This window comes from Morone saxatilis, unplaced genomic scaffold, assembly GCF_004916995.1.
Source record: "Morone saxatilis isolate NCDOM2014 unplaced genomic scaffold, NCSU_SB_2.0 Contig3, whole genome shotgun sequence".
Lineage (NCBI taxonomy): Eukaryota > Metazoa > Chordata > Actinopteri > Moronidae > Morone > Morone saxatilis.
The window spans coordinates 20,493,013-20,507,899 of NW_023339873.1; the positions used below are offsets into that span (position 1 = coordinate 20,493,013).

The 14,887-nt window shown below is 41.0% G+C and overlaps 2 protein-coding genes across 3 annotated transcripts in view; both read right to left on the reverse strand.

Moving 5' to 3' along the window:
- Positions 1-2,186: 2,186 nt before the first annotated feature.
- LOC118336710 (potassium voltage-gated channel subfamily S member 3-like) lies at positions 2,187-5,176 on the reverse strand. Its single transcript, XM_035673388.1, has 2 exons — positions 5,122-5,176; positions 2,187-3,941 (listed from the first exon to the last, which is right to left on the reverse strand). The coding sequence occupies exon 2, from the start codon at positions 3,877-3,879 to the stop codon at positions 2,578-2,580; it is 1,302 nt and encodes a 433-aa protein (XP_035529281.1). The 5' UTR covers positions 3,880-3,941; positions 5,122-5,176; the 3' UTR covers positions 2,187-2,577.
- Positions 5,177-6,912: 1,736 nt separating this feature from the next.
- Positions 6,913-14,887, reverse strand: part of wdr35 (WD repeat domain 35) — a 14,433-nt gene continuing 6,458 nt past the window's right edge. Inside the window, exons 15-28 of one of the 2 annotated variants that reach the window (XM_035674517.1) lie at positions 14,718-14,771; positions 14,512-14,621; positions 14,198-14,411; positions 14,017-14,097; positions 13,496-13,632; positions 12,417-12,620; positions 12,130-12,276; positions 10,878-11,010; positions 10,643-10,753; positions 9,805-9,969; positions 9,354-9,494; positions 9,080-9,236; positions 7,855-8,095; positions 6,913-7,398 (exon numbers count right to left, since the gene is read on the reverse strand). In XM_035674517.1, the coding sequence (XP_035530410.1) occupies positions 7,242-7,398; positions 7,855-8,095; positions 9,080-9,236; positions 9,354-9,494; positions 9,805-9,969; positions 10,643-10,753; positions 10,878-11,010; positions 12,130-12,276; positions 12,417-12,620; positions 13,496-13,632; positions 14,017-14,097; positions 14,198-14,411; positions 14,512-14,621; positions 14,718-14,771 (2,052 nt within the window). In that variant the 3' untranslated portion in view covers positions 6,913-7,241. The remainder of the gene's footprint in view (positions 7,399-7,854; positions 8,096-9,079; positions 9,237-9,353; positions 9,495-9,804; positions 9,970-10,642; positions 10,754-10,877; positions 11,011-12,129; positions 12,277-12,416; positions 12,621-13,495; positions 13,633-14,016; positions 14,098-14,197; positions 14,412-14,511; positions 14,622-14,717; positions 14,772-14,887) is intronic. The other variant, XM_035674518.1, reaches the window with a different exon arrangement.

Below are 14,887 nucleotides of genomic sequence, written 5' to 3' on the forward strand. Positions count from 1 at the left end.
ATACCCTGAAGTGCTGCACAATAGACGTTTATCTTAAGGCCCAAAGCACAACGACGGGCTGCTTAGCAATCTCCCCTTTGAAAAAAAAAAACCACCCCCTGGAACAGCTGGCAAAATATAGGCAAAATAAATGCTGTAGTTACATAACGCTCTCAAAAATATCTGCCAGAGAAAACACTCAGACTAAAAAAACGATCCCCAACCACTCCAATACCCGATTCCCTCAAGGGAACCTTAAAAATCAACCCTATAAATCATTTGGTACTCGGATAGAAGTTTCTCTGTCTGTGTACAGTTTAATACTTGAGCATAAAATGTAGTCTGGGCAAGGTTTGCAGCTCGGCCAATAATTCTGTCGAGCGCTCTACTTATCTCTATATATATATATGATTCCCGGAACAATCCTTCATCACTCTAACCTATCCAGTTGATCACTTCTGCGCACACCAATAAGAGAGACAACCACGCACAGAGATACTGTTGATGAGCAGCAAGGAAGGAGAGGCGATTATAGCACCAGCATCGATTAAATGTTTCGCTTCAGATTCAATACAACTGTGATACATATAACATGTAATACAGCCTGCATGGAAGAACATAACCTAAGCCCTCAGGACAATTCTTCACACAAGTAATATAGACACTGAGCGATACAGTTGTCGATAATTTATTTAACCTTAACTTATATATTATCTTTTTTTTATAATATTTAAAACTTCTCTCTATCTTTTTGTACAGTTTTACTAATATGTAGATATTTCTGATATATGTAAATCCTTCTAATGTTTATTATATTTTATATATCTTATAATGTTTTCCTTGGTAACCGAAATTATATATATTATATAAATTATCTTCCATTTCTAGAATTGTGTTTCTTCTTAACTCTTAGAAACGTCTCTCCTATATCTCTCTTTTCTATATATGAGTTTTTACTCTTCTTTACGACATTTCAGTTACACCTATATGGCTATACCCACAGGTGATTTGACGTTCGATCAACCGTTTGTAAACTCGTCAGCACTGCCTGCCGCACGGATTTTATTGCTTCACACACACACTCGTTGTCTCCGACTCTCAGCCACAGCATTTGATCCGCATCACAGAATTTAACTTACCACTTCGAATGATGTCCTGAAACACAACACGTGAGTAACCCCTCTCCCTTGGACTTTCACAGCAATTAAACAGCCTGACACAAATGACATCCGATGAAATAGCAACATTGAGCGGACTTCAACACATCGTAGCGGCCACTCGGAGACACAGGCTTGGGAGCCAAAGGACACGGACATGAAATGGAACCACCTACAAGAATGGCTCGCGTCATTTTTTTTCAGTGGGCCATGCGATCTTCGGCTTTGACTGCCTGATCTCTTACATGTCAACACCTTTCCATGATGCGCATTTAATGGCTTGCAAAAAAGGCCATTACACTTGTTTGGACTTGGTCCCAATCTACTCGCTAAATGAAGTCAGCTGTTAACACGGCGAACAGATGCTACATCTTGTCGAACTTACCCCGGCTCCTTTGCCCAAAGTTCAGCACTGCAGCAAAAGTTGATAACCAACTCTCGTATCTGGTACACTGTGTAGCTGGCAGACCGAGCCAGCTGGTGAGCTTACGCTACAACACAAAGCCCCGGAGAGGGGAGGGAAACGCTAAGCCAGGCTCTGTCAGTAGGACAAACCAATTCTACCTACACAAACAAATACTAATCCTGTACAACAACTTCGCTTGTTTTACCACGGACGTTAATGTGCCATAGTAATGTCTTGGTTCGGCCTGGCAACTGGTCCTGGCCAAGAAATAGTTCTGTGCTGGTAAGTGCTTCTTGTTACGTTTGGACAGAGCCAGAATTAACATTTTTACCCTGTTTCCAGTATTCTATCATGCCCCTTTATTCAAAGCTTTTTAAAGGGTTCACTCGTGTACCCCAAGGAGCAGGTACGGCCAGGACTCTATCTCCGGGCAGACAACTGTAATATAATAATTTATCAGGTATATTTTCAATTAGTGCGGTATAATCCCTGAAATACAGAATTCTACAGAGGGAGTGGTGGTCCTCTTCCACGACATGGCGCGCCAATTTTAACCGGAACCTCGGCGTCTCCTTGCGACCACCCATCAGTTTCCTCTATCACACTCTGGCAAGGCGAGCGGTATTCGTTTCGGTTGGAATCTCGGCAATTCAGCCCACTAGATGCCACTAAATACTACAAACTGGTGCCTAGCTGAGGTAACCAGCCGCTGGCGCAAGCTACACATACAGCCTATCAGACAGGAGATTGGTATCAAATCTTTCATGTAACTCTTGGTACAAAAGTAAATATGCAAATTTCCCGAAATGTCAAACTAATCCCTTAAGACATTAAAAACATTTGTCAAGACACAAGAAAAAAGACCTGACCTTTGAATACTAAGCCCTCATTTATTTTAGTTAAGAGTATCATGTATCATGGCTGCAGCTTCTTTAACAACTTCTCATGAGTTGTGAGTGCTGAAGGAGTTTGTGGGTTTAAAGATTTTGACATCCTGGTCTTCTTAAGAATAGGCCTGTATATGCTGGAGAGGGTTCAGTTATTGCTTTTTCTGAGATCTATTTGTCTTTGCCTCTCATAGAACTTGGAGAATTTATTGAAGATGTTAGTAATGGGCAGAGCCACGATCAGTAGCCCACAGACAATACATACGGTTCCTATCAGCTTCCCAGCAAGTGTAACAGGAAAGGTGTCCCCGTAGCCCACTGTAGTCATGCTGATGGTGGCCCACCACCAGCCTATGGGCATAGTCTGTAGCTCCGACTCTTGACAGTCTTTCTCTACACAGTAAATGAGAGCAGAAAACATGGAAATGCCAACAGACAAGAAAAGCACCAGCTGCCCAACTTCATGGGAACTGTGTTGCAGTGTGGCACCAAGAGAGCGAAGACCAGCTGAGTGACGAGCCAGTTTAAGGATTCGAAACACTCGCATCAGCCTTAAGATCTGCACAACTTTGCCAACATTCTCCAAGTCTGTGTTCTCACCTTCATCCATAATATCACAAGCTATAGTGACATAGAAGGGCATAATTGACATTAAGTCAATAATATTGAGAGGGCTGCACAAGAACTTCTTAGCTGATGGCGAAACAGCCAAACGAAGAACAAACTCTGCAGAGAAGAACATTACAAAGAAGCTCTCGAAGAAAGTCAGCACCGGGTTTTCAATCTTTTTCTCATTGAGATCCATTTGATGGATATCCGGCATGCTGTGGATGCACATTGCAACAATAGAGCCAATGACCACACTTAGGGATGCTACAGCCATCACTTTGGCTGAAGTAGAGTAACCTGGATTCTCGAGTCGTAGCCAGATATTCCTGCGGGCGTCTGCACACCAGGAACCTTCAAACATTTCTATGTTGTCCTCCGAAGCAGACAGCTCCTCAATAGACGAGTCCAAGCTGTGGAGCTGCAGTTTGTCACTATTCTGATCCCTGCACTTATCATCAGCAAGCTCTATCAGTTCATGGAATTTGTTGCTGCAGCAGATTTCCAGGTGGCGCTCCTTGATGCCCCAATACTCGATCTCTTGAATAAACGAGACTACGCACAATCCGTCCACCAGGTGGATTTTACCTGTGAGGTAAAAGTTGAAAACGTAGCAGAAGAAACGCGGATTGCGGTCAAAATAGTATTCCATTTCAGAGGGACTGAAGTCGTCGCAGAGCTCCAGGATTGCTTCTTTGGAGCTGCAACACAGAAGGCGACCCAGGCGTGTCTGTGGGAATCGTTTCAGAATGTTGTGCTCCATTTGTTGTTTGAAACCACCAACGTTGACATTGATAAAGCAACCGTCAGGGCTGTGTCGATGAAGGATCTGTCCATACACCATGATGGAGCAGCTGCTAGATGCTGTTCAGCTATCTTTGGCGAAAATCTCAGAGGCTTGGTCGCCTGCACACAAAGACACTGAAATTAGTACACCTCACACTCATTTGAACACACCGAAGTGCATTACACCAGAGGCGTCAAGTATCATGTTGCATCTGGGTTTCTGTGACACCCTGTAATGGAATGGATAAATGACAGCATCCCTTGCGGGGCAGGTTTTATTTACATGTACACATAAAATGTTTCCATCAGGCATTGAAAATGTATAGTTACATTTCTATTCGTCACAAGTTATATAGGTTACACATCATGGCAGTACTGTACAGTAGTGGTCCTAAATCTTTTTGGTGTGAAGGATCCCCAAATTGATACACATCAGGCTGTAATAAGATGCAGTCCGAGGGATCTCTGTCTGATAAGGTTTAGTTATTCCATAACTGTCTATACTGTAGATTGTCTCATTAAGTCATTCGTATACATATACAAGTTTTAGTTAATTAAATAATAGTGAAATTAAAATATTTCCATTTTTCTGGGAATGCCCTCAAGAACCCATGGGGGCCCATGAGAAGCACTGCTCCACAGTATGCATTTGCATGCAACATTATTAAACTTGTAAAATATGCTAGATAGAGTTAGATGTGCAAAATTGAAACAAAAATGACCCTAAGCCTTAACACAACTGGCTCATTACATTGCATGCATTGTCTACCTAAGCTTAGAACTAGTGCTAATAGAATTATATGCACCATTAATGTCTTTACAATAGACCTCTATGATACCTAGTGTGGCAAACCTTTTAGATGCAAACATTGACTATTTACTCGTAAACAGTCATCAATACTGCTGTCACTCTGCTTGTAGCTCTAAAACGAGCAGCACTGTCCCACTTGTATTGTGTTACGCACGGATATATCGCGTTTCAAATTGCAGCGAAATGGCAAACCAAGGTCAGATTTGACACGTTTTTTGCAGCAACAAAAGTTGTTAATGTTTTAGACTGTTTTAAAACCGATGGCGACGCATGAAAAGTGAAAGACTAAAGTGACACAAAACTGACTTTGTGCGACAATTGCAAGGACACTGGGAATCTTGCACCAAATTATCCAAAAATCGTGCACAAAATCTAAATACTACTTTATATTCCAAATAATGTCAATGGTCGCAGCAAGAGCATGGTGTTTCCTGTACAAGCATCTCTGCATAAAGGTAGAAACTGGAAGGAATGATCACAGCAGCGTACCTGTCCTGTCCATGTGCTGTACCGGCGGCGCAGATGTCCTGCTGGTTCACTTCGCTCAGTGTACAGTGCGGTGGAGGGGGGCTGGTTTGAGTCCAGCGCAGGGCGGAACGCAGCTCCTAACAGGACGATTGATCACACGGCTCCTGGCACATCATTCCCCACTAACAGGCTGCTTCATACATTAAAACCTGGATGTGTAATGTGCTACCAGTGTCCGGGGCGCGCCTGTTCATTAAGGTGTGCCAACTTTATCACTGTAAATATTTGATGCTTCTTCAGGCTGAGTGCTCACATTATTCTGTAGGTACAGGCTGCTGCTGAGTTTGTTTTCATCTAATTGTGGATATATTCTGTGGTATTTTTGTTTGCTCTGCTGATTTTTAAAATAACTGTAATTTAGTTATAAAAATAACAATAAGACTAATGTAAACCTAACAGAATACAGCAGAGGGGGGTAGAATTAATAAAAAGTACTAAAAAAGAACTGGTTGAAAAGAAATGAAATAGCAAAAATAGAGTATATCAACCTTTGAGAGTGCATCATTCTTGCCTCCCTTCATTGGCTTCCAGTAAAACACATAATCATTTTCAAAATCTTAATAATCACATACAAGGCCTTGCATGGCATGGGCCCCTCATATAAATTGTTGACCCCACCATTACCGCTCCCAGCCACTCCGATCTTGCAACCAATAACTTCTGTCCCACGTACACATTTTAAATCCAGAGGTGTAGCTCCTCAGTGTTCACCATGTGTGTGTATGGAAGTGTATGTGTTTGTATACTTGTATTTTACATGTGTTTTAATCCGATATGTGAAGCACTTTGTAACTGTGTGTTTTAAAAGGTGCTATAGATATAAAGTTATTATTATTAATATTCACACACACTGTTTGAAATTATGCACATGTGATTGTGATGCAGAGTTTGATGAGCTGGCAGCAGAGGGAAGTGTAAAAGTGTGCAAGAAAGCTGGTGAAGATTTAGTGTCACAATATGCCGCTGGAGTTGTGCATGGTTTTAAACATGCAACATTACTATCTTATTATCTAGTATTAGCCTTTATGGGCCCAGTGACACTTAAAGCTGATATTAAAGTTAAAAAAAACTCAGTAGTTGTTGGGGTAAATAGACCTCCACCTTAAAACCTGCATGTATTGGCACTTTTCTTATAAGCGAACATGGAGTATTATTTAGATAATTCATTTTAAATTACTCAAATGAATTAAAAAAACCCTTGGTGAGGGAGTCAGTGTCATGGCCTAGCCTAACCTTAGTAACCTTTAGTTAAAGTTTGAACAATGACTGTTTATGATGCTGTATCTGACACACTGATGCCATTTACTGACAGTAGGTGGCAGGAGAAGATCAGGTCAGCGTAGATCGCTGACATGCAACAAAACAATGAGAGCAAGGCCATGAGGATTTGGTTTTACAATTAATTCCTTCAGGTTATTTTCTGCAACCATTAACCCATTATCATATAAAACCAATTGAAACCACAACACAAGCAGCTGTGCCCTCATTGTCTGACCCATGGAGATCACATACCCAACTGTAAGAGTTCCAGCACAGATACTTATTTGTTCCGCACTATTCCCAAGTGCAGCGATGTTCTCAGTAAACACTATTAATGGTGTGGGTATTGATTGCTGTGGTTTTCAACTGGACCAGTTAATGGTTTAAAAGCCGTCTGCCCTTTGCAGAACAGTATTTTCCACATCATGTACAGTGGTCAAAAATGCTGCATGACATTAAAAGGTCAGCAGAATGAAATCCAATCAAAATACATTTTACATTGTTGTATATATGTGACAGTTTATTTACTGCTTACCTCCATATGAAAATAGTTAACAAAGCAGTTATATTCATTCATGTACTTTACAACATTTAAGGTCAAACAAATACATTTAACAAAATTATTACAGACATATAAACTAAAGCTCAGTGAACATATATTTTGCTGTTTTGATAGTCGTTTCATGAACTTAAAACATTACGTTGAAATGAAGTGCAACTATTTCCAAATCCTTTTAAAAAGAAACATGTATATAGGCTGAAGTATATTACAATGCTTTTAATGGTTTAATGGTTTAATGGTTTCCCCTCCAAAAATGAAGTTATCCTACTGTTAGAGAACTGTGACACAGCAGGCAGTTGCTATATTTGTGGATCTCTCGCTCTATAGCGCAGTGTTTACACACACTGCACATCCAGAACTGATACTCCTGGATCGGTAGGCCTGTCACAATGCACGTGGGTAATTTTCCTTCCACCCTAAAAGGGGAAAAATAGAATTAGTTGATGTCCATTTTACGGTTACTGCACTTCTGTTTTGACAATAGGGTAATGAGTATAGCTCATTTAAACATACTTCAATGAATTTTTAACTGGTTTATTGGTCATTTAACACTGATGCCTCTATATGACCTACAGAAACACACGAGATCATCAGTGAGAAGACTGGCTATTTCTATATAGTTATACTTAATGCCTGCCACCGAGATTCCTCTTCGTATCACTGAAACAAGACAGCGGAAACACTACCACCTTTGTCCACAGGGGCCGCCAGAATCAACACAACATGAAAGTTCCTTGCTCCTTTAAAATGTTGGTGTTGTTTCCTGAAACACTGCCTTACCCTGGCTACTACTTCTGATTCCTACTTTGGTACTAATTATTTAAAAACACAGCCCTGATAATGTGTGGAGGCAGAGTTTTATCTGAACTCACCCCTCTGATGATCCGTCTAGCTCCACCGTGCGGCTGTCCTTTGGGCTGTGCTTGGTGAAGATCACCAGGGCCAGATCCTCGTAATGCTGCCGCTGTTCTAGGTCCAGACTCTCTAAGGACTCCAGCTTGATGAAGGCCTGTGAGCACGTGCCAAAGGCCCGGTTGGCCGCGGCGCAAACGGCAAGCAGAGAGTAGATCTCCACCGCTGGGATGATGTCCTCATACTCACGCAGGTGAAGGGCTTTAAAAAAAGAAGAGAAACTAACTTGGCTTAGTGCATGTGAAAGTTCCTCTGGGGTAATTCCCCTCCAGAAGACTGTGACAGAAATTGGCCCTGGGGTTTATATGTAAGATGGACCCAGTTTTTCATAGGTCATGTTTTGCATGGACTAGTGGAAATACACTCATTATGTATGCATCCTCAGTCAGTAACGAGGGGATTTCCAGCGGCTCCAACCAGGACTCTGACGAAGACACGGAAGGGACAAGCCAGGACAGGAGAGGTGTCAAGCAGGAGAGGAGCGAGAGGGAGGGAGGAGTTGTGCGGGAGAGCTCATGCACAAATATAATGGTAATCATCGGTCGTTGGGCTGACGCTGGCCTGTTGGAACATTTTTACATATCGCCCAACCCTACGAGGAAGCTAAGCTATGCAAGTAGGATTTAAAACTGTCAACAGAATCAGGCATTTTTATAAGATATGGTAAGCTGCAAAAGCTCACAGGCCATTTAGATTCAATTTGTGAGACAGGAGACTTTGGTGAGATCAGAAGACTACAGATATTAAAAAAGGAAGCATGTTTTGAAAGTAAAGCATTGTGCCATGTACAGAGCTGCCTTTGATTCTAAGATGAAACAGGAGGCCGTGTAATAAGGCTTAAACCGAGATGAGTGCAACAAAAGTGATAAAACTAATACTTACACATTCTGACGTTTGTTCAGGTGCTTTCTCTACTTCTACTAGTTTGTATAGCTAGTAAAGATATTGATCGCATGACTGAATACTGTCCTACAGTTACTAAAATTATACTAAGGTATCTAATTTCATAATGCTACACATATCAGCATGATGCCTACTACAAAAATGTGTGGAGAGACAACCTGGGAAATACTAGAATTCTTTACTTTGTTTTCTTAATAAGACAGAACCATATTCTAAGTAGTCTAACTATCTACTGCTCTATATAAACTAGACTCCTTTCTGTAGTGGAGTGTGATTTGGTACCTGTGCGCATTGCTTTCTCCATGTAGCCTTCATATAGCTGCCTCTGAGCGAGTAGAAAGAAGTGATACGCCTCCGCTCCACGCCAGGCATTGTCCACAATACGATTGTCTGAAGAGGAGGCATCTTCCTCAAGCAGCCCAGCGAGTGCAAATGTCGCCTAATTACAGCAAACGAAGGACAAACACAGTTTGAGGTGCATTGCTCAGTGATGCCTATATCTAAAACACAACATAATATATAGTGTATATGTGTAAAGTATACTGTAATACATTACCTCAGACTTCTTCCCTTTGGCTTTGCTCTGCTGTGACGTCTTCACCTGCTCATGGTAATTTTCAACAAGAAGTGCTGCCAGCACATAGAGCTTCTTCACCCGCAGTGGCCGGGTCCTTTTCTCCGCCTCCTCATCTGCAATCTGTAACAGTAGACACAAATCCCATGGTGCTGTATGTGCCCACAAACACATCACTCCAGCAATTAATTAGCTACATATGAGATTAAAATATACATATTTAAGAATAATCTTCCTCTGAGTTATTCAATTAAATTCCCTTGTGTCTTAGCTCATCCATAACATCAAAGGTCCCAGGTGTGATTCACCTTTATTCAAATTGTTAACCCTGTTAAAAATACTGCTTTAAGGGTGCTGATGGAAGCTGAAACCAGCACCAGTTTTATTTTCATTAAGCTACTCAGAAGTAATGAGCATAAAAACACTTGCTTACTTTAAACATGAGTTTGGCTGCGTCAAGAAAATGGTGGGCTTTCCGATAAAGTTCCACCGCCTCTAAAGTTTTATTCTTCTCAAGCAGATGTGAAGCATATTTGGAAAGAAGAGATTTAATCTCCTTCATGTTGTGGGTCCTGGTGAGTTCCACTGCTTTGTTCCACTGTTGAGAAAATGACGGCACTTATTCAAAAACCAAATGAAAACATTATTATTTGAGATTATTCGACACGTACCACATTTAAAAAGTTACAAGCAGACCTTCCTGAAAATAACCCATAGCTGCATATCTCAATTACAGTCAGAGCACAACAGTTAGATAACAGTCCTTTCTCAAACATTCTGGGGAAGGTTAAAGGAAACAGTTAAAGTGACAGCCTGTTCATTTCATTGTCAAAAACATAGCATTAACGCAGCAGGAGAAACTGCAGAGGAGGGAGGAAGTTGGGACTGCTAACAACTTGTCCTTTTGGATTAACACACGGCCAATTAGAGCACAGATTTAACGTCCTTTCAACTACAGTCAGCTGTGGCTAAGTAACAGCTGCAGCTTACATTACTTGTGTAAAGAAAGTTATTTCTCTCTCAGGGTCCAAACCTGAACAAAGAACAGTTAAACAACCAAAAAATGGTTGAACCAAATGTTGGAATTTTCATTGGACAAGCATAGTTTGGGAGCAGCATTCACACTCCAGGGCTAAATATCACTCAGGAAGAGGATTGGGGTGGGAGGACAGCGGGTACCACAGTGACTGCTGTGGTCCAAAGTAGTCTTAGTGTGTGTTTAATCTGAAGACGGTGTCCGTCAGAAGCTCTTGGCGCCACAGGTTTCTCACCTGGTTCAGATGGACACAGGTGTCAACGGCAGCTTTGGGCTGGTTGCACTTAAGGTAGGCGTTCACAGCCTGTTCACACATGCCCACGGTGGCAAACATTTGTCCAATCTCCTGCAACAAAGAGTTGGTTTTAGTCAAAGCTACAGATTCAGAGTGATTGATGTCTGAGAGTTCAACATAAAGCCCAGAGAGAATATCAGAGTTACTTTTGGTCAAACATGAACATGTGGCTCACCGGTAAAAGCTTGTGATTGTCTGGCAGCAGAGCAGTCAGCCTTTCAAGGCCATCATAGTCTTCTAACATGTAGTAGCATTCTGCCAGCCTCTCCTGGTTACGACCCTGAAGGTAGTACTGCACTGCATTGGCCCTTGGAACAGAGAGCATTCATATATAAAACCTACAGTGAGGTGGGGAAGTTTTCAAGACTGTCTTAGAATAGTTTTCTCACATCCAATAATAGCAATACCCTAGCAATAGGGCCATGTGGCCAATATCCGAATCACAGAATGTTTTGATAAAGGCTCAAATGTGCGACAGAACAGCATTAAAATGAAGTACTGCGGTGCTGCAGAGATGCCTTGGTCTACAAATCTTGTCCCCCAGATCTAAGAAAGCAGTCTGTTTGGTATAGACACCAAAACATTTTACAGAAAAAAAATCAAAACTATAAAGATTGATGCAAGTTCATTCCATGTCTGGTAAAGCCGCATTGGTGTGTCATACCGCGCAGGCTCTCCTGCCAACAGTCAAGTTTCAACCAACATAAATAGGCAGTCTGAGATGTAGATCTGTGTGAAGGGCTAAAATACAATTAAAAGTTTCCAGGACAACAGAGATTATTTCCAGGATATTTGGTCATTTTAATTTCCAGGTGTTTCCATCACTAGAAAACTAAACCACATTTCCAGATTTTCCATGTTTATCAGGACAAGTGGGACCTCTGAAAAAGGATAATTCCCACTAATCATGAATCATATGTGAATAAAATCTGTTCAAATAACCCCTACATGATTTCTTTACGATATTGTGCAGCCCTAGCAAAAACACATTTCAAAGAGACAGTTAGTGAAATCAGATGAGTATCTTACAATATAACTCTGTTTCATACTGTTCTTCAGGAAACACGTGGAAAACGATAAAAGGAATCTGCACTCAAATGACGCTAACTTTGTAAGACACCCACTTGATTGAACTGTGAAGCCTCACGTTAGCTTCAACTGAGCAGCAGAATGCATCTCTGTACAAGATGAGGACTGTGGATTTATAAAAAACATACAACTTAGAGACTAATGGTTTATCTGCATTTTTAGATGCTTGGGATATTTTCTTGTTGAAATAACGAAAAGTACATATTATAAAAGTTGTTTTATACCAGAACAGATAAACTATGTAGAGAATATTACAAATCAACCTCTAACATACTGTAGTTACACATCTAAATACTCTAAAGATAGAAAAAAAGGTAAAAATTTAAAAGATTCAATACCACTTCTGTCTGTCAGCAAAGTAATCTCCAACTGCATTGTACGCCTGTTCCAGCAGAGCATCATCACAGTCACCAGAGCCAGTCTTGAGCAGCTGGAGCACCCTGAACCAGTCTCCCAGCTTGATCCTAAGGCTGATGGCAAGGTCCCTGCAAGAAATAAAACATCTACTGGTTATCATGCCAAACAAACTGGGAGACACTGACATTAAAAATGACAGATTGAACAAAAGCTAGCAAGAAATGAATCAGTTAGGGGACGTTGTGATGTCAAATCTGGCTAAATGTACCTGCGGTCCATATCCAGGTACATGCGCTCAGCTTCCTCAAAGCTGCTGAAGTAAGCTGCCACCTCCGCCTGTTTCATGGGCTCACTCTGCAGGTTTCCCAGCCGCTTGACAAACTCAATGCCCTGGTAGTCTTTGCAACGGACGAAGGCCTGCTCAGCTGTCTTCAGATCCAGCTTCTGGAGGGCTGCCTCAGCCAGCAGACGCCTGACAGGTTTGTAGCAGAGAGAGGGGTCTGTTAGCTGCTATCACCAGCAGGGCTGCATGGCATGATGTGTATGCATAAATCCTTACACCCACTCTAATATGATTCATTTAGACTGAAATTGGAATGGAGCTATTAAGTTGTATGAAGTCATTGCCAATCCATGACTAAGACTTTTACTTGTAATGGTAAATCAATATTTCTTTATCAAATAATGCCGGTAATCAACCCATCTGTGTCAAACTCCACGATTCTACTACTTTATAATACTATGATTGCAAATATTAGCCTTATGTCACTGACTGGAACTCCTAGAATAGGAAAGGGCATTTTTGATGTTGCCAGATTTTGAGGGATGCTGCAAGAATTGACACACCAACCAGAGAACACACATAAGCTACTGCGATCACACTGCTGCTTCAAAAGACATAAATCTCTTATAGTATTTTATACTCTGCTACCCTTCTCCCACACCAACATACATTATATGCTCAGATGAAAAATTATAGTGAAAGCAGATATTAATTAGTGCTAACCCAATCTCTATGAACAGATATCTGCATATGAATACAGAAGGTTTTGGCATCGGAAGAGTTCTGGTTTCTGTTTATAGTCTGATATTGACCAATCATGTCTGAGAGGGTTTTGATTCCATGCAGGTAAATTAGGTGCTTCTTAATTAAGCAGAACTTCAGCTTTCCTGAAGTTTTCTAACCTTGAAAGACACTTTAAGCGTCTGTGAGGTATTTCGGTACCCATGGAGATGTCCACACAGAGCTACCACTTAGTCATTGTGTCATTGTGATTAAAATAGGGCCTTTAAATCTACAGTCATGTTTTATGCTGGATCATAAGAAAGATCAAGATTGTTGTTTACCAGAGTCTTGGGTGCGGATTGTCTTCAATGAACTGTGAGGCATCTTCAATCCCCACTTTTTCAATCAATGCTCGACTGTCTCTGAGGGACCGGATTTCAAAGTTGATGAGGTTGTCTTTGTTGGGCCTCTCTGGATCCTGTCGTGAAAGATCCCACAAGTGAGTGTTTAAATAAATCAACAAATACACCCTTTGAGCACTTTCAAGGTACAACAACGTGCTAGTTAGATGAACCTCTCTTCATGCCTGTTAATCCTACGAAGGGATGAATTCTTATCATTTTGCAATCCGCTGTTTCCACGTTAGACAACAGATAGGTAACATCGAGACAAGTCAACAATAAGTCTAACTACTGAATCCCTCTGCTTTAGGATATTCAAGATGCCAAATAAAACTTTCAATTGAAAGTTATGAGAAATATGAGAAAATAAATATAATGATATTAGCATAGTAGTTATAGATACCAACATGCTAAGGGTGGGACTCAGCATCTCAAATCCACTTTATTACCAAAAGGTTTACCTTCATGATTTCATCAAGCAGGACAGATTTGATTTCCAGGTCTTCAAAGTTGCAAATGTATCCAGATGTTTGGATTGGTTCCTGTTTTTTCAAGATACAATACATTATTTCTACAGTTGGTAAATGTTTAGTAGCAATAAGACAATACCGCTGACCATGATGCAAACACCTGAGCACTCACCTCTGGGTCTAGGTCCCTGAAGACGTACATCCTGGTCTTCTCCATCATGGCAAACAGATCAGGATTGTCATTCGCCCACTTCATATCCCAAACATCCTTGCGCTCAAACTTGGACGGATCTCCCGCCTGGTTTCCTGTGCTGTCGTCTGTGGGGACACGAACTTCCAGGTCCAACAAAGTCAGCACGCCTGCGATGTCGATTATGGCCAGACGACTAAGGAGAATAGTAATTACATTTTATGTGACAGCACTGTAAACGTGTACACATCCGTACAGCAATGAGTTTAATCTGCATAACACCAATCAATGCTTGCCTGGAGTTGCAGTTCAAGGACAGATAGTAGGCTCTGTTGTTTAAAGTGTACTTCTGGATGAGAACAACGTTTGGGAGGCTGTATCTATGGATGGTGCCAGACTCACGGCCCTGTAAGCACACATACACACAAACACTCACTTTAATTATTTTTCTCATTTTATTGTATGGCTCAAATTTGCATAATTAAGACAGAAATGTACATACCACAATCAGGGTCTTATCTGTTGCAGTAATACAACAAATGGCATCTCGAGTTGCCTAAAGCCGAACAGAAATATTAATTTAACCATAACATATATATATATATATATATATATATATATATATATATATTCATTCAATGTATTTCCTTTGTGAGTTAACACTTTATTTGA